This window comes from Malaclemys terrapin, chromosome 6, assembly GCF_027887155.1.
Source record: "Malaclemys terrapin pileata isolate rMalTer1 chromosome 6, rMalTer1.hap1, whole genome shotgun sequence".
NCBI lineage: Eukaryota > Metazoa > Chordata > Testudines > Emydidae > Malaclemys > Malaclemys terrapin.
In genome coordinates this window covers 65,294,685-65,313,917 of record NC_071510.1, presented here as the reverse complement: position 1 = coordinate 65,313,917, position 19,233 = coordinate 65,294,685, and the positions used below count along the sequence as shown (strand labels likewise).

Sequence of the window (19,233 nt, the reverse complement as noted above, 5' to 3'; positions counted from 1 at the left end):
TCCTCCAGGAGCTTTATCATCTGCTCCTGCCCGTGTCCTTTCCTGGCTATCCGGCCTCAGTCTTTCACTAATTGTCTACACTGACGCACCGTCGCTCTAATTACACCACAAAAAGTTCTATGCAGCTTGTCATGGTGGTTTTATTATGTCAGCATAGCAGGGGAGTTACATCGGTGGGAGAGGCATTTCAGTGTGTACACCTCCAGTGTTTTGTCGACAAAACTTTGTAGTGTAGACAAGGCATTCATGAAATGATATGTTTCACAAATCCAGGCCTCTCACTGTGAATTGAGATAATACATGCCCTTCTTTGTAAAGCACTTTGACATCCTTGGATGAAAACTGGTATTTAAGAGCTAAGAATTATTAGTATTATAAATATTATTTATATTTACTTAGATTAGGAAAAGACAAACAAAAACAACGTCAGTCAGTGCTCACACAGCCTTACACTTCCTCACGTAAATACATAATTAGGTAAAGAGAGAAGAAATATTGTTTACCCGAGAGAAACTGTAGCAGCCCTTTTGATGTCATTACAGCCTGCGAGGTAGACACATAATTAGGCAGTTTTTAATCATATAAGTGATAGGCTATTGTGCACCACATCATTATGGGTCCTATCATTCCCTAGCACAGAAAAGGCAGCCAGAGGAGAAAACTTACTCAGAAAAATTCTCTTTGGTCCACTGCACACAGCATTTGATGCATCATCTCCAGGGGGAGGGATCTGGGGCTGCACAAAGAGAGCAAGGGACACGGCCATTCAACCGTGCAGGCACCCCCAATATCTACAGGGAAATCCGCATGCCTCAGGGCAGCCCTCAAAAAGCCAGCTACTCTATGCTGCTTTCCAGGTCTGTGCTTCCCCTGTCCCCCATGGCAGCAAGGTTCAGGAAAGTGCTCTGTTGCTGCAGAAGGGCTGTGCATGAACTCCCCCACACCCACCCATCCCTGTCCATTTCCACACACACTTTGAAGGAAGCAGATGCCATAGAGTGGGAGTAAATGTTGTCATGAGAACAGAATCTTAAAAGGGATACTGACCCCACCCTAGCTACTAATATGCATTGGGTCACTATAGTATCACATTGATAATTAATTGCATTGCATCAAAGAAACAAGGATAGTGTATTCATGAAATGATATGTTTCACAAATCCAGGCGGCGATCACTACAGATCTGTCTATTCTGTTTATCCTGTCCCTGGACTACAGGTAGTTTGTCTAGCTCAGCTCAGCTTTAATTATTTTCACTGAATTACCAAGCATGCTTATTTGATCACAGTAATCCTTTTTGATGCATCATATATCATCTGATTTATGTTACCCACCATGCCAAGAGGACTCTGCTTCTGTCTTTCTTCCAAGCTTACATCAGAAAATACCACAGCACCACATATGGTTTCTCCAGCCTTCAGCATAAATTGCACAGCCGAGAGGATGTTTGGATATGGATGGTAGCAGACCTCACAAGCTGAAAGTGCTATGGCATGAAAAATAATTTTGTGAAAATTGTCTTCTTGTTGTTTTATAATTTATTCTGTTTGCCTTTTATTTATTATGTGCTATTTAACTTCACTACTTTGCTGATGGAATCATTAGCAAATTTTCCACAGAGTAGATTTATAAATGTTGTGTGACCCCTTGTGGTAGAACATAATACTACAAGTATGATTCATAGATAATAGCTTATGTAACCCATGAGCTACATATAGTTGAAGTCTCCCATGATGACTGAATTCCTAATTAACTAAGGCTAACTCTGAACAAGGTGAGGAGGCTCTCAGCTAACAATGAATCACAATGTAAACTCTCTTCATGCCAGTCATTCAGTGACTGCATTTATTTTTGGCTAACTCTGCATGGAAACCAGACTCAACTTTTGTAAACTAAAATGGAGCTTTTTAAAAAAAAAAAAAAAAAACTATGTATATCCTTTGATAAGATCTGAAGCTCCATGATTAGCATTCACATGCTGACATCTGTACTGCAAATGGGATTTGATTCCTCTCAATAACAACACTTAGCACTGAAGAGATGGAGTAATGTATCGAGCCATCTGAATTCAGTTGCATTAAATAAAAGGGGTTTTGAAAGGACGTATAACCATCAGCCCAGTGGTTGGGTGAATGCAGATTTGACTGCCTGTAAGCCAAAATATTGCTTACTGCATTACATTTTAAGAACTGGCAGATACAGGAAGTTCTGTTGTGAGAGTGTCTATTATATTTATGTGTTTTCTATAAATGACTGGTGTGGACAAAGCTTGTAAAATAAAAGCTGTCAGGAAAAAAGTGGGTAATCATTTTTTTTAAATCATCTGATTCTTTGTTCTTCATTTTGTGTATTGCTTGTGGCCATGACAACCAATTGATAGTAGCAAGACTGCAATACCTCTGCAGTCTTACTACAGCAGCAGCCTACTGATTCACTGCATACAGTGTGCATGCATGCTGAAAAGTCTGAAATAGAATATGAATACCTGGCATTAGATTAAATTTATAAGCAATGTCAGCATAACAAATAAGTGACAAGAGCCCAGTCCTATGAGCACTCACCCTTTCCACTGTCAATCTGTGTGAGTTGCAGGCACTCAGCACCCTGCAGGATTGGGCTGTATGTTAGCACCGTACCTGAGGGAAACTTAAGGCTTTTGCAATATCACCTTTTTCTATTTATAGCAGTGACCTCACCTGTTATCACCTAAAACATATGGTGCTATATAAGATTGCTTTTTAGTAAGGGCTTTACAGATAATTAATATTAATCACATTCCAAATAGGCTTTAAAAGATATTGATTTGATTCATGTATGTTTTAAAAATACTCAGCATTCCTGCTTATAAGCAAGTATTTATTTGAGATCAGTCAATAGTCTTAAAATCACAATGTACTGTACATTTTTGGCATATGTACTAAATTGACTAATTACACAGTGATTCAGAGTTGCTCTGATTTTTCTTCCTTCTTCACCTACAGACCTCACCTTTTCTATTTTACCTCATTTAATGAGGCTAAATGTTGACTTCTTTGCATGCTTACTGATGCATATGAAACTCTCAATTCAGGTGGACAGTATTCCTAAGAATCAAATGGTAGTCTCTTGGGTGCAGCACAACGTGAGATAGTCACTTAGGTCACTTCCATTTCCCAATTTAGTAGTTAAAAGTCATTTTAATGTTGTTTATATAGCAAATATACAATGTTCTACCTTTTAAATCTGTATGAAGCCTATATGTATGTTCTCCAGAAGTCTTCAGGTGACCACACAGATGAAAAACAAGGAGCCTTAAAAAGACCAAAAATCCAACCTGTCAAAAGTAAGTACAACAAATATTTTTTATATCATGCCATTCACAATAGATGTATAAATACCACCTTTGGATTATGGGTCTTATTCACCACTGCCCTCCTCCACTTGAGCAGTGATATAACTCCACTTGTATAGGATGATTTAGTTGGGAATTGGTTCTGCTTTGAGCAGGGGGTTGGATTAGATGACCTCCTGAGGTCCCTTCCAACCCTGATATTCTATGATTCTATGAGTTACACCAGCATGAAACTGGATTAAGAGAGTGCTAAATCAGATCATATCTTCAGATTTCACACATATGGCGCAATAATGAATAACTCCTGTCTTGTGTTTTGCATTCACTGTATATTAATGGTACATAGTAAATTAATAACACTTTGGCACTTGTATAGGGTTTTCTTTTCGGGGGGGAGGCGGGGCTGGTAAGAGAAGATACATGTCCTCAGAATTTTCTTAGTGTAAGGGAATGAACACACTTTTGTGAACTGAATTCCTCCAATACTGAGGACAGATTTGTTTGAGGAAACAGAAATAAGGAAAAATTACACAAAACCAAAGAAAACTCAACCCAGTATGATGATTCTATGGTTACAATGCCAATCAGGAGAACCATGGAGCTCTCATCTTTGTCAACAGTGCTGCATGGACCAGGCCCTGCAGTGGGAGTGTTAGGGCAAAAACACTCCATCAAGGAGATCCCATGTGAAATATGTGGGCATTTTAGTAGCATCCATTCTGCAACTGTAGAGCTAGATACTACATTTGATAGCTTACAGTTTTTAGATGGTGGCTTTGATAACTTAGAGGCCAAGCTAACAGAAGCAGAAAAAGCCAACAAAGCATGTGAAAAGAAACGAGAAAGGTAACAGCCTCCATGCAGCCATCATTAAAGAAAATAAAATGTTAAACAGATTGCAAATCTTGGAAAATCATTCAGAATTTAAAATGTCAGAATAATTGGACTCTCTGGAGCAGCTGGAACAAACAATCATATTGCTTTTTTTGGAACAGTGGGTTCTGAATATATTGCAGTTGGATTTAGCTAAAGATCCGAGAAGAGTATTTTGAAAGATCATATAGAATCAAAATAAGGGCTCCATTTAAGACCCCTGAGCAAGATGCAGAAAGAGCAATCATATTTACTGTGGCAGATGTATGTGACAAAGAGAGAATCCTGGCAGTACCTAGAAAAATAATAGATGTGTTCTATTTAAAAATCTTGAAAGTTTGTTCTTCCCAGATATAAGCCTCTGAAAACACAAAAATGAGAGAATTTGTTTTATATAAGAAAAGTGTTTGAAGCAGCTATCCTTCTCGTGGCCAAACTCCCAGACAGACACTAAGGAGAAAACATGTATTTTGGAACACCGAATCAGCACAAAGTTGCAAGTAAGTAAAGAGATTGCACAAGGATGCTAAGACAATACAGGACACTTTTGTATTTCTCTATGTCTTCGTAGGGTTTTTTGTTTGACCAGGATCAATACCTGGAAGCAGTGCACAGCCAGGGGGAAAGCCAGAGGTAAGATCAGGGAAGTGTCATTGGGATTGGCTCCTCACAGACTTCTGGGTACTTTCTTCTGATTTGTGTTTTTACTTTCGATTATGTAGCTTAACTGCAGATGACTGATTTTGAGTGCGCGCGCGCGTGTGTTTGTAGGGCCTTTTAGTTTTTGTAACCGGACAATCCCTAAAGGTTAAAAGCATTTGCAGATCTGGATGGCTAAAACTTTGCTCAGATGCTGAAGCTACAAATGGCCTGACCTTGCACGTCCTAGGCAGGCTATGTAGAGACTGCAGGGTCAGACCTTTAGGGCTTGAGTTCTCTCTCACAACAGTTTGTCATCCATGTAATTCCATCAGCTTCCAGAGAGCTGCTCTTGATTTACACCAGTAAAAGTGAGATCAGACTCATGCGCCATTGAGTGCTCAGATACTCCATAACAGTTAATGCCAGTTCTGCTTCCACTCAAGTCAATGAGAAAACTCTCTGACTTGAGTGGGAGCAGGATTGGGCCCTTAATGGGCCCGATCCTGTTTTTTTGTTTTTTGTTTTTGTTCAACCAGAATCCTGTCAGTCATACAAAGAATTTCACAGAATGAATGGGAGATCCTGCTTTCGCATAGAAAATGGGAGGGTGAGAATATCTCCCAGTTTCCAAGGGAGCTACTTAAAATGTACATTACTAAAACCAAGGAAACATCCTAGGAATTTCAACTTTAAATCAGCTCAGCTAGTATGTTCATTGTTTACTTCATAACAAATACTAAAAAGAGACCCTGTCAGCTTGTTTAGGGCCCAAAATGTACCTTCCTTATAATAAGGTAAATCTTCTGCAGCATCCCTGGTGCTTTTTATTGGAAAAGAATTTAATGAGAGGAAGAGGAGGTTTAAATCAAACAATTATTGGCCCTGATGCTCCACTCTTACAGAAAAACCTACAAGAATAAGGTAACTACTACTGAAATTCTACAAGGCTTATCTTGCAGCACTGCATACATGCATCCCAAAAGGAAGGGATTTGAGATCTAAGGAAATGGCAAGAGGTGCATTCTGCAAATATAGGAATCTCAAAGATCCACAGGGAAAGCAAAGCACTATGCTAAGAAGAACCATTGATCATCTCTGGAAATGGCTTATCCTTCCATAGTGCTTGGTGGATTCCCACACTACTGGAAGTTTTAGAAATATTTTGTCCTGTCATAGTAAATTTATCACAAAATTCTGCATTGTCCTGGTGCAGACAATTCCACAAAGCTTCTTGCATAATATAGGTCCCAACAGTCACAGAGTACATGAGGCACTGGCTATTGTTAAGACTGCAAAACAGCTTCAGTTGAAACTGTCCATTTTCCAAATAAAACATTCTGTGGGGGCTGAAATTTTCCATGCTCGATCAAAGCTGGAAAATGATTTTTTTCAAGTTTTAGTTAAAATCTGTTAAATCTGATTTGAAGTATGTGATATAACAAATACGCTTGTATATTGTATATTTTATTGTCTTTGCCATGCTTTATTCCCCCAAGCAGATAGCTTAGACATGGGTGAACATTAAAACTTCACATGAATGTAAAAAAATTCTCTCTTTTCCTGCTCATGTAACTAAAAGATGGCAGAATCAATTTTATTTAAACTTTCCAAAATAATTAACAATTTAGTTTAAACTAGAAATATGGAGAGTTTCAGAAGTCATAAGCCATTGCAAGAGGGGGTTTATTGCCGGACTCCTGCAGCTTGTTCTAATCTATGGCATATCAGGTTTTGAGAGTGGGAGAGCATTTTCTAATAGTTCAAACTGCCTTCAAAACAGGTACATTATTCCTTGTTGTGGTAGAAGAATTGTATGGGGAAAAAAGGTGGTAAAACATACCCTCCTGTCAGGTAGCTATTTTGGTCAAGTGAGAGTGAAAGTAATGTTTAATCTGCAGAAACAGGTCTGGTCTACACTAGGGGGAGGGATTGATCCAAGATACGCAACTTCAGCTACGCGAATAGCGTAGCTGAAGTCAAAGTATCTTGGCTTGAATTACCTGGGGTCCACATGGCGCGGGATCGATGGCCGCAGCTCCCCTGTCGACTGCGCTACCGCGCTCGCTCTGGTGGAGTTCCGGAGTCGATGGTGAGCACGTTCGGGGATCGATATATCACGTCTTAACTAGACGTGATATATCGATCCCGGATAAATCGATTGCTACCCGCCGATATGGCGGGTAGTGAAGACGTTCCCAGAGTGGGGACACATAACAGAGCAGTAGAACAAATGCTAATAGAGAATGGTATTTAATGAACAGTCCTCCACATGTATGCTGTGTGGGATCAATTTCCTAACAGAGCTGTGCAAATACATGATTTTTTTTTTGTTTGCTGGCAATTCCAAAAAATTCAAATTAAAAAAATTTGTTTCAAGTTGACCAAAATGAAATTTTTCAAAATTTTTGGCAAATATAAGTCATTTAGATTTCAAGCTTTTTATAATGCTTTTAAATATTTTCTTGATGAAATTGAAGGAAATTTCAATACAAAAAGTCATTAAAAATGAAACTTTTTTTTTCCTTACGGTTGTTTTTTTTTAACCAAAACCATTCAGTGAATTTGACACAAATTCATACAGTATTTTGGTCAACCTGAATGTGCATTTTCTGCCAAAAAAAAACCCACCCCAAAACCTGCAGTCAAAAAAATTTCACCTGGCTTTAGTCTTTAATTTCATCCATATTGTACAGTTTCAATAAGGATTTCAGTCTTTATGAGAGAATAACACTTTATGTTTCTGGGTTGTGACTAACTGAAATATTGTTGTAGAATGAAGAATTACCACATCAGTAACTTTTGGAAGTGGTTTCTAAGAGGTAAAGAGGAAAGAGGTATAGTACTGACACACAAAACTAGACCATTAAATAGTGATGTATCAGCTAAGTCTTAAATTATACTAGAAGTTTACACTATTTACTCAGCTTTTAGAAGAGATTACTCTCATTTGGATTATTCCCATTTGGGTTGCCTCAATTTCATCCTTTTTCTTAGGGCAAGTCTACGCTACAAAATTAAGTTGACCTAAGTTACGTCAATGTACAGCCACCATAGTAATTAAATTGCTTTTGCATGTCCATGCTATGCTCATTGTGTCGGCAGTGTGCATCCTCACCAAAAGCGCTTGCACCGATTTAACTGTCAGTGTGGGGCATTGTGGGACAGCTTCTGAAAGGCAGCAACAGTCAATGTAAGCAACACATTGTTCTCACTGACACTGAGTCGACTTAACTACATCGACCTAAGCACTACATCTCTCGTGCAGTTAAGTCAGTGCAGTGGGCAAGTTACATCGGTCGGAGCTACATTTTATTGTAGACACTTAGAGCGTTAGATAGACATAAGCTGCCTTATGTCAACCTAACTCTGTAGTGTAGACTAGACCTCATATGCATAACTCTCATGGTGGTGCACTAAGACTATGTGACCTAGCATGCTATATCTCGTTAATTATAATCCAGATGGGAGAATAAAGAGTTTGCATAATTTAACAAGATATTCTGCAAGAATATTACTAATATTATGAGAAAATCCAAGTTAACAATATGCATTATGAACAAAAAACAGTCTTTTATCTGTATTTTATACTCTCTCATTACATACTCTGGGAAAAATTAAACTGCATTTTCCTAATCTCTCATTTGGGACTTCCCAGAAATCACGTATTCAGAGATACAGAAAGTTAAGATCAAACTAAATTATAGAACAAGCATACCACAAATAATATTAGAAAACATTACAATGTTTTAGGTCTTGTGACAAACTTAGTCAGCTTCTGCTCTCATTTATAGTGGTATAAATCCAGTGTAATGTCATATATTTCATAGTGTCGATATACAACAAAAAATAAGTCGGTGAATATATACCACATATACAGATATTAAAAAAAAACACTAAAAACTACTTAAAAAATATAACAAACCTTTGATAACTTGATTTCACTGGAGTATAAATAAGATTTCTGTGCCGCATCACAACAAATCCTATACAAAATGGATTCAGCGATGAAAAATAAAACAGGGACGTGCTCTGGATTCATGGGAGCATGGTCCAAAGAAATTAAAAGGATGTCCAAAGCTTCTGAAGTGAAAACAAAATGGAGAATAAATTCAATACAGAGTTCAGTCTTTAGGGCTCAATTCACACAGGGATTTAGGCTTCGCAGCACCTAACTTTTAGGAGCCTGGCCAACCAGTGGTAATGACAGCCTCGAGTTAAATACCCAAGTACCCTATACAATACATGGGGAGAGTTAGGCACATAACAATGGGATCCACAGAAGCCAGCATGCTGAGTAGGGTAAACTAGCCAATAGGAAATCCCAAGGAGAGGAGTATGGCCTAAGCCCCACACTCAAAGGGAGTTAGGCGCCTAAGTCAAAGCTTTATTTTCACAGTTCATTCAGTTTGTTTGCCCCCTGTGACTATTATTTTGAGGAGAAAACAAAGCTCAACTGTCTGATAATCTGTATTCAACAGCTACTGACATTTTCTGTTAAAGTATATATTGAAATATATGGTACAAAACTGTCTGAATTAATAATGTTAAACTAATTACCAAGAAATATAATGTAAGCTGTTTCTTGAGATATATCACATTTCAGAAAGTTTCTACAGTGTCAACTTTTCTGTCATTTTTTGCTAGGTGTGTTGATCTTTTTTGTGATATCAATGAAAATGACCGTACAAAACTATAGTGGAAAAGATAGAATTGCTTTTTATGGTTGAAAAGGCAGTTAAATTGCTTTTTCAAGTATTACGTTTTTTAAAAATTACATGATGGCTTTGTTCAATTTTGGTTAATGATTTGTGTGAATCTGATGCTCATGAAAGTGACAGATTTATAGATCTCATAGGTAAAGTTTAAGCCAGGAAGTCACTATGCAAATTTCCTCAAACATGCCTACCAATGTGCCTGAATCTTGACTTAAAATTCCCTGCTTTGTCTGCCAACTTTCAAAGTCTGTAGGAAGAAGAACTTCCCCTAACCTCCCCACAAATCCAGCAGGCAGGAGTGAAACCACAGTCCCAAATCTTCCCAGTTCAACACTTCCTCTTCGCCATCTTGATCATCCACACGTTATATGATTAAAGGATCAGTCTTTGTCCAACAAATTTCCCAGCTGCCTCCACTTGTCCAAAAATAGAGGAGGAGGAGGAGGAGGAATACTGATGGTGCCGTAGCACGTAGAGGTCTCAACTGGGTTGGGAATATATTGTGCTAGGAACTGTACAAACATTTAGTAAATCACAGTCCTCGTCCCAATGAGCTTACAATCATATATATGTATTAGTTCCATCCTAGTTCCCAAGCTGATGTGCAAAATTCTTAAAAGTCCTTTTCCTCTCCAAAATAATAGCATGGAAAAAGATAAATATTTTATTTATTAATTATGCAAAAGCCTCTTCTTCATGCAACCAGTAAAAACAATGTTCTTTTATTATTTATTGAATGCTCATGCCTGCACAAAACAGAGGTCCCTGCCTCAAGGAACTCCATGAGGGCATAAGGGTCAATACTTTTGAATCCTGTGTGTGGCCTAAACAGACAAACAATAGTATTCAGACACATAGTTTATCAATTGACCAGAATATGGATTTATCATTAAGTGGTGAAGCTACTGTATTATTATTACTTTTTAAATAATAAACAGTTTGTTGTTGGCAGGTTGATATTGGTAGACTGCTCCTAAGAAGTAATCTGAACTAAAAGAAGGATTCTTGACCCTCCAGAAGAAAAAGGTATCCACATATTATCAACACAGTATTCCTTCACAACTGTAACAGCTCTTTGAAAGATAGGCCTTTCAGAGCAATTACAAAAACCCATTCCACAACCTTATTAAACTATCCACTAAAAAAAATCTTGTGTCTCCCAATACTACAGTAGAATGCACAGTACTAGAACCCCTAAAATTCTGATAATTCTTACATTCGGCTTGTATTCCAAATTATCAGTCATTTTTAACAATATGATCTTTGATCAACTGACAGCTCAGTTCTTTGTTCCACACCTCTGTAAGTTTTATAGCTCTCAACATTTTTTTTCCAAGTCACTGATAGTATCTTCTCAAACTTCTCATTTCTGGAGGAGATAATCTTTGGCAAAGCATATAAAGACAAATTCATCCCTGGCTTGTCTGGATTGACTTTAATTGGGTTACATCATGGTGCGTCTGGCTCACTAACTATTTATTTGATTACTGAGTGTAAGCAACTCCATAACTTTGTGAATATTATCTTCTTAAGACAGTCTAGTCATCATTATCAAACTCAAATGCACATGATTTTTAGAGGTAAAAGTGTATGAAGAGAAATAGACACTTTTCAATCAAGTGCCTTAGGCTTCAGCATCTTACTCAAACCCTGTAAATTATGAGAGAAATAATGTTTAGGTCAGCCCAAAATCACTTAACAAGAAAAGAAAAATGAAGAATTGCAAGATGATGAGGATAGAACTCTCTGCACACCCATCTATTTTGATTTGTTCCCCATTAGAGTACTTGTATTCATAGTACAATATCCACAAACCCCCCAAGAATTTCCAGCTTAATAAAAGCAACACAAGATTATATAGTAGTCTTGATATTGCTTTCACAGGCACACTATTGAATTGTTTCCTTTTCCTTTGTAGATTTCCTTTTTCACATGAATACAATCATTAGCTCAAAGTACACTGAAAAATCCAACACCTACAACTAGAGACCTTCTGATCATGATCCGAGATTGCAGTAAATGTAGAGAATGTTTGCACACATTCCCCCACCACGTCCCAGGATTTTTGACAGGCAATATCACTCCACCGCCAGACTTATTTAAATGAGGTCTCATTTTACTTTTGGAATGACCCCATACATTTAAAAAAGAGCAAGAGTACCATAGCATCTATAAAATAGGAATGGAATGACTTTGCTTTGTCCTACACATCAGCAGTGCAGACTGTAGATCACAGATGTTGCACATACACTCGTTCATCATTTCTGTTTCAAATATGCAGGATTGCATGATTCTCTCTTTAGCCACTCTACTGCACTTGCTCTCCAGCCTGGCCAGAAAAGCTAAGGTATATGTGATGATTATGGATTTAAACCTACTTGCCAGGAAATTATTTTCATAAATCTTATTCTAGCTAAAATGCTATCTGTCGGTAAAAAAAAGTGAAAATACCTTCGTGTCCATGCAAGAGTCTGTATAGGATCCTCTCTTTACCTGACTTTACTAAGGAAGGGCTACCACAATTAAGAACATTTTAGATTGAAACAAGTTAACATTTTCATTTAAAAAGTCTTCAGAACTAATTCAATATTCTGCAATTTTATTAATGGGCATAATTAGGAAAGGTAAAAACAAGAGGTTATTTAAAGCACTTTACTTTGAGATCATTAAATGTCATTTTAAATTACACTTAATTAGTTACTGATTTCAGAGACAGGTTACAAGGTAATGTCATGTAGAGGTGCTTAAATGGTAATGATTTTGCAATTTAAGAAATCAAGCATAAAAACAGAGGTCTCTGAAACACTCTGTAAATACTACACTGATAGTTTCTGTATATATTTGTAAAGTTTCTTTCTGCAAGTGGAAAATAAAATCCATATTTGTCTTGGCTTTTTTCCAAGTTTTCATAGTTGGGAATAAACTAACTTTGCTTTCACTGCTTGGTTAGAAAAGTCTTAAAGTAATTAACAGAAATATAACTGAAGAATACTGTACCTTCCTGGATTTCACCTTTGCATTGAGCCAATATAATTGCTTCTGTCCATGCTACTGGAAGATCCACATGCTTCCCAGAACCTAATGTGCTAAGGCCTGATCTTCTCTGTTTGGAAGGAACAGGGTGAGAGGGGAAAGAAAAAAAGCCAAAGGTTTTTTTTTCTTACATTTAGCTTAAAATAAAACTTTTCCCTCAAGCCAATTTATTTGGAATAAAAATGCTTCTTTTAAAGGCATCATTGGTAAGAGTTTGCTGATACAAACACAATAGCAGAAACTAATGAGGCAGCAATGCTTAATCCCTGGGGTTAACACTTAATTAAGAATAGGAATACTTAACTATAATTACAGTATTATCACCCATTTTAAGTGCCTTGAATCAAAAACAATTAATTACCATCTCTGAATCACAGTAGTGACTCCAGCCAACTTAGTACAAGGACACTACTATTACTATCTCTGTAGGGCTGAAATTGATAGGGAATCAACAATATGCTAACCTGACAAAATACCTCTCTGAAACTTTAGCTTTTTGCAAATTCCACTCTTTCTAGATCAAAACAATCTTTTCAACAGATGTCAAGTATCAGAGGGGTAGCTGTGTTTGCTGCTTTTACAGATCCAGACTAAGAGTCCTGAGGCACGTTATAGACTAACAGATATATTGGAGTATGAGCTTTCGTGGGTGGCATCGGAGGCATCTGACGAAGTGGGTATTCAACCACGAAAGCTCATACTCCAATACGTCTGTTAGTCTATAAGGTGCCACAGGACTCTTTGCTGCTTTTTCAACAGATGCCTTTTTATGGAGGGTTTCATAGCCAAAATGTTGGGACATTTTTGCTCACCTCTTTTGGTTAAACAAGAAAAACATATAGTATATTACATCTGATTTTCATAACATTTTGCATGCATTTAGCTGTTGGGATAAACAATAGAAAAACATTTTATTTGAACATTCCTTCCCTTAGATTCCCTTCTACATTCTAGCAACTGATTGCAACTGGTAGTATTCATTGGCTTTCTGTACAAATAATTCCATTGTTTTTGCCATTAAAATTAGCCTTTCTCATCTAACCCAAATAGAACATTGGCACACCAGTGAAGGATGGAAAGGCAACAGCTTTTGGACACTGGAGGTGACCGAATTAACACAATTAGTAAGTGCGCTAAGCTGAGGCAGTTTTCCAGCTCTGCCTTCCTGTTCACTAGTGTTAAAGGAGGATGCATCTTTACCACTGTCAGGGTAAGTATTCTTCTGGAATTGAAAAAAATCCAGAATTAATCTGATCAAAATAGAAATCTGTACTCCAGCACAAAATCAGCCAAATCTCACTAACATGCCTCGCTGTGGGTACCAGTTATAAAAGGGAGAGGGAGGAAAGAGGTTTGGAAAACTGTTAGCCAATGCACCTTTCCTGCCAAGTAGAAGGTCCATTTAAAAAAAAGATAATATTCATACTGAAAGTCCATGATTTGCAAATAGGGCCTAAGTGTACTTCATAATGTATAAATTTTTAATTTGGATGGTAGCAGAAATTATATTAGCACCACAGCCTCCTCTTTAAGGCCTATTAAATGCCAATTATATTGCTTTTTTAATATCTTTCAAATTTGAATGGCCACTCTGTTTCTACACTTTATCTATTTTTGGCTTAGTAAGCCCACAAGGAATCATTTAGGGGTCTCAGAGTGTTGTGTTTACTATTTTCACTTTTCAAAACAGTTGCCAACATTTTAATGGACAAAATAAAATGAAACATGAAAACATGTCAGAACAGCATTCTGGCTAAACAGCTAATCACTGAATATTGCTAACAGTTTTCTTGAAGAAACTTAAAACAGGTCCATTCAGCTGTAAACTAGTGAAAAATCTGTATAATATTCTCCTGATATATTCTTTTTTACAAATGTTAAGCAATGAGAAGAGACCTAGGGCCAGTTAATCAACAGAGTATTATATACAAGCCCTTATATTGGCTAACTTAATATATGTTACAATACACATTGAGAGCATAGATATTAAATATTACATTTCACTTATACTTTCTAATTGTTTCTCTCATTCCCCACAATCCTTTCTCCCAACAAAAGTTTTATCTTTGTTTTTTTTAATAAAGAAAATGGAGCATGCAAATGCCATAATAATAAAAATATAAACTGTCCCTTATTGTGTACACAAACCTTGCATCTGGCAAGCATTTTCTTAGCTAGTTCTAGTAAGTCTTCTTTATCCTGTGGATTTGTTGCATCATTGAACTTCTGAATGAATTTTTCTGTGATTTCCAAGGGGTTTCTAAAGATATATCCAAAAAATCGTTGCAGTTATATGTTTCATTTCCTAAATAATAAGGTTCAAAGTACTATAAAAGAGTCCAAAGAAAGAATTACTTTAAAGCAAATTTTAAAAAGTAAAGGCATGGTATGTCATTTTTCTAATAAAAAAGTTAGTGTACAGTATCAATCTTTGCAAACTGTTTTACCTGAAGGCTGCTCTAATTTATGCTGGATTTTAACAGGAATAGGGGGTGCTTAAAGTTCAGCCAAAGATTAGCATTGTACAAGGTTGTCCCAGCCATGCACTCACTTCAGTAATCACACTGGCCTTATAATGGGAGTTTTGCCATTGACTTCAATATGGCTAGGACTGCATTCACCCTTTTTTCCCTAAAAAGAACAGGAGTACTTGTGGCACCTTAAAGACTAACAAATTTATTTGAGCATAAGCTTTCATGGGCTACAGCCCACTTCTTTAGATGCATAGAATGGAACATATAGTAAGGAGATATATATACATACAGAACATGAAAAGGTGGAAGTAGCCATATCAACTCTAAGAGGCTAATTAATTAAGATGAGCTTTAATCTGCAGGAGAAGAAAAACTTTTACACTGGCAGCAGGGAGGTCAGTGGCATATAAGCCTCTATACCTGCAGCTGGGAGGTGTAATTCCCAGCTCGGGTAGACATACATGGACTTACTCTACTCAAGCTAGTGCACTAAAAATAGCAATGTGGTCATGACGGCATGGATGGCAACTTGGGCTAGCCACCTGAGTACACACCTAAGATCTTGGACAGGATTGTGCTTAGGTAGCTAGCCCAAACTGTTGCCGGTGCCACCACAACCACACTCTTATTTTTGGTGAGCTAGCTTAAGCAGAGCTAGCGGCTGGGAATTACACTTCCCGGCTGCAGTGAAGACATATCCTTATATACTGGGGTGATTCCTTGTGGGTTGGTTAAACTGGTTTTATGGTCATGTTAAACCAGCAATGTAGTGCAAAGTGTTGTCTTCTCAAGACTGCAGAAGTCCAAAACAATAGCTCTGAAAGAGGTGTGAACTGTTCCTTTCATTTTGCTAGGGTTTTGACTTTGCAACCTACCAAGGACGATTAAAATTACAGCATTATAAACTATTTCACTGCTGATCAGTTTACCAAGTATCCACCAACAGACACTTTCCACAGTCTCATTTTAACGTGCCTAGTGTGGTTGCGGTGCAGCCCAGCGCTCTAAAAAAACCACCAAGAGGCGTAGCTCCCAGCGCTGGTGCACTGTCTACACTAGCACTTTACAGAGCTGAAACTATCTGCACTCAGCGGGGGTGTTTTTTCACACCCCTGAGCAAGAAAGTTGCAGCGCTGTAAATTGCCAGTGTAAACAAGCCTTCAGACTGCCTCCTATACCTTGTGATGTTTCAAAAACCACAGATGTCCTTTGCCTAGCTGCCACAATCCCTGGCTTCCTTCCCTGACAACTTCTACAATGCAGCTATATATCGTCAATACACAATTCTGCACAACAATAAATATTTTAAATGTATGGACAGCAAAAGAAATTGCAATTTTCTCTCCTATGAAATAATACAAGGGATACTGCAACCAGTGCAGTATTCTTTTTATTTTTTTTTTAATTCAATTAGAGCCTCAATTTTTAATTTAAATGAAACTGCTGTACAATTTCCAGTGTGCCACAGAATTTAAGTTGAGCTTGTGCAGAGTACTCAGGGCCTTGGCAGTCAGCAGTAGGTATGCTTAGAAAACAGCGAGTTGGCATCAGCAATTAAGCAAAATGGAGAATTAAAATGGACGTCAACAAGTTAAAGAGACGAGGTAATATCTTTTATTGGATCAATTTCTGTTGGCAAGAGAGAGAAGCTTTTATGCTTTCACAGAGTTCTTCACAGTTGCAACAACACTGCATCTATCATTAAGTTAAGGCAGGCAGTAATTAACCAGTAGATGGCAAACATATCTAAGGCGGTAATTTCAATATGAATCTACTAGAAAGAAGCATATGACATGCCTTCGGATTATAGTAATTTAGGTGAGTGCCCAGACTGGACATCCCCAGGATATGGGGTGCACAGTGATGGCACAAAACCACCTTCCCCGCCTCATTCCCCATTTCTTGTCCTGCACTGAGTTCAGCTTGGCCAAACCAGAAAACTGGGCCTGTGTATTTTTTTTTTACCTCTGGTGATTCACCAGTGTTATACAAGCTGATTTACAATTTAGAAACAAATCTGAGCCTGGGTCATTGTATTGGCTACAAAAAAAACATACAGGGTTGACCTAAAGCCCATGGAATCTTTCCATTGGATCAAGCCCATAGTTACAATCCTACCTGGGTTGGGGGATGAATAAAAACTAACATGGTTTTTCCATCTCTGATTTCTATGATTCTGTGATAGAGAATACACATCAGAAATAGAAAGTACTGTGAGATTAGACATAGCATTTCAGCTTTCCTCATGTGGTGGAAAAATGTACATTACATTTTATTCAACCTCGGAGGAAGGTCCCAAGGCAAAATCATCCTCTCTGATCTACTTTTCTATTTCTAGTATATATTTTACAAATAACTTATGCCTTATCAATTATTTTACACATAATAACTGCACTCTGTGATGCATTACTGAAAAGATAGAAGACTGCTCATTTGTAGCCTTATGTGTAGAAGTTGAACTGCTTAATTGGATGCTTCTTACAGTCTGCGACAGCTCATCTTAATGAATATTTAATGGCAAAGTAATGTAGCTATTTTTAACCAATAGCTGACTGGTGCAAAAAGGAAGTCTTTCTAAATATAGACATTACAGACAGAGCATTACAGACAAGAAAGAAAAAAAAACAGCAGCTAGGCAGCAAAAACTATCAGCTCTAAAACGTTACTAACCACTTCTGTTCTTTAATCAGTGTAAGGACCAACTAGGAGACTATAATGCTACCAAAGCATTGCATAAATAGCCAGAGCTTAGATTGAGAAACATTGGTGATAAAAAAAAAAAAAAAATTATTTCCTGTTACTCCTGTGGTTTACAAAATATCTACATATTATTTGTCCACATAATTCTTAAAGGAAAAATTATACAATTACCAAAGTTAGGATAGCCAGTATTCTCTCTCCCTATCTTTCTTTCTCTGTATTTTGTTCCCTGCTTCCTTTTTTGTAGCTGGTTCTTTCATCCAATGTATCTATTGCTCTCCGCTATTCATCTTTCTCTGCGTCTGTTACTCTCTCCATTTTCTCACACTTCACTTTCTTCATTATCTTGGGCCAAATCCTGACCCCCTCACTCACTTGTGCAGTCCCACTGAAGTCAACCGAATGTTTCTAATGAGTCAAGCAGGCATTATTTGGCTCCCTGTCAATTTCCTTTCCTCTCTTTTTCTAAGGTCAAGCTAGTACCTGCAACATGAATGGAACACAGGTCCATCTATAGTCAGAAAACAGACAGTGGCTAAAAATGGTTATCAGCAACAAATTCCCCACCACTCACCTCAGTTAGTGTTCAAAATGATTTAACTGCTAGCATAGATGTGACAAATCCTTTTTGAACATAGGAATTGCTACACCAGACCATCAGTACCTCTGCTCCATATCCTGTCTCCAAGAGCAACCTGCACAAGGTGCCTCAGAAGAAAGTATAAGAATCCCACAGCTGACAATTAGGATATAACCTGTTCATAAGGGATATTTTTTCTAACCCCATCCAATTAGTGATTGTCTTATGCCCTGAATCATGAGGGTTTACATACCTTATATATATGATTTTTATTATAAATAATGCAACTGTGGATGTTCACATAAATGTCTAAAAATTATCTGACAAAAATGTTGCAAATTAATTTACCAGTTTTTTGACAAGCTCTAATATGTACTTCAAATTATTCCTTCCAACATCCATTATTTTACATTTGCCAACTATGAGCTTCATCTGCCATTGTGCTTTCCATTCACCTAACTTTGCTAGGTCTTCTGGAGCGCCTGATGGTTTTTCTCCTGTCTTGGCTATCCTACAGTATTTTGTATTATCGGCCAAATTTTCACTGTTCATCCATCTTTTGCCAGTGATTAATGAATATATTAAACATTAACTATCCTAGAGTAATCCAACATGACCTTGACTACTACTCTTTATTTTTTGTCTCTTAATCAGTTTCTGATCCATGACTATACTTTACCTCTTACTCCATAAATATTTCATTTCCATACCAGCCTATTATGAGAGACTTTTGTCAAAAGTTTTTTGAGAGTCCAGATAAATTATATGTGGTGATTCTTGCTTATGCACTATTTTTGTCACCTACTCCAAGAATTCTATTAGGTTAGAGAGGTACAACTATCCTTTATGGTAACTGGGCTGATTTGTTTCTATAATTCAGGGGTCG

The 19,233-nt window shown here is 37.4% G+C and overlaps 1 protein-coding gene across 2 annotated transcripts in view; it reads right to left on the bottom strand.

The window, feature by feature from the left end:
- The window catches only part of TMEM232 (transmembrane protein 232), a 150,241-nt gene that overhangs the window by 107,068 nt on the left and 23,940 nt on the right, over positions 1-19,233 (bottom strand). For both annotated transcript variants that reach the window (XR_008445317.1, XM_054031384.1), the window contains exons 3-7: positions 14,742-14,853; positions 12,558-12,663; positions 8,768-8,925; positions 3,213-3,312; positions 1,334-1,485 (exon numbers count right to left, since the gene is read on the bottom strand). Coding sequence is in view for 1 of the 2 variants with exons in the window: in XM_054031384.1 (XP_053887359.1) it covers positions 1,334-1,485; positions 3,213-3,312; positions 8,768-8,925; positions 12,558-12,663; positions 14,742-14,853 (628 nt within the window). In the remaining variant the exon portion in view is untranslated. The remainder of the gene's footprint in view (positions 1-1,333; positions 1,486-3,212; positions 3,313-8,767; positions 8,926-12,557; positions 12,664-14,741; positions 14,854-19,233) is intronic.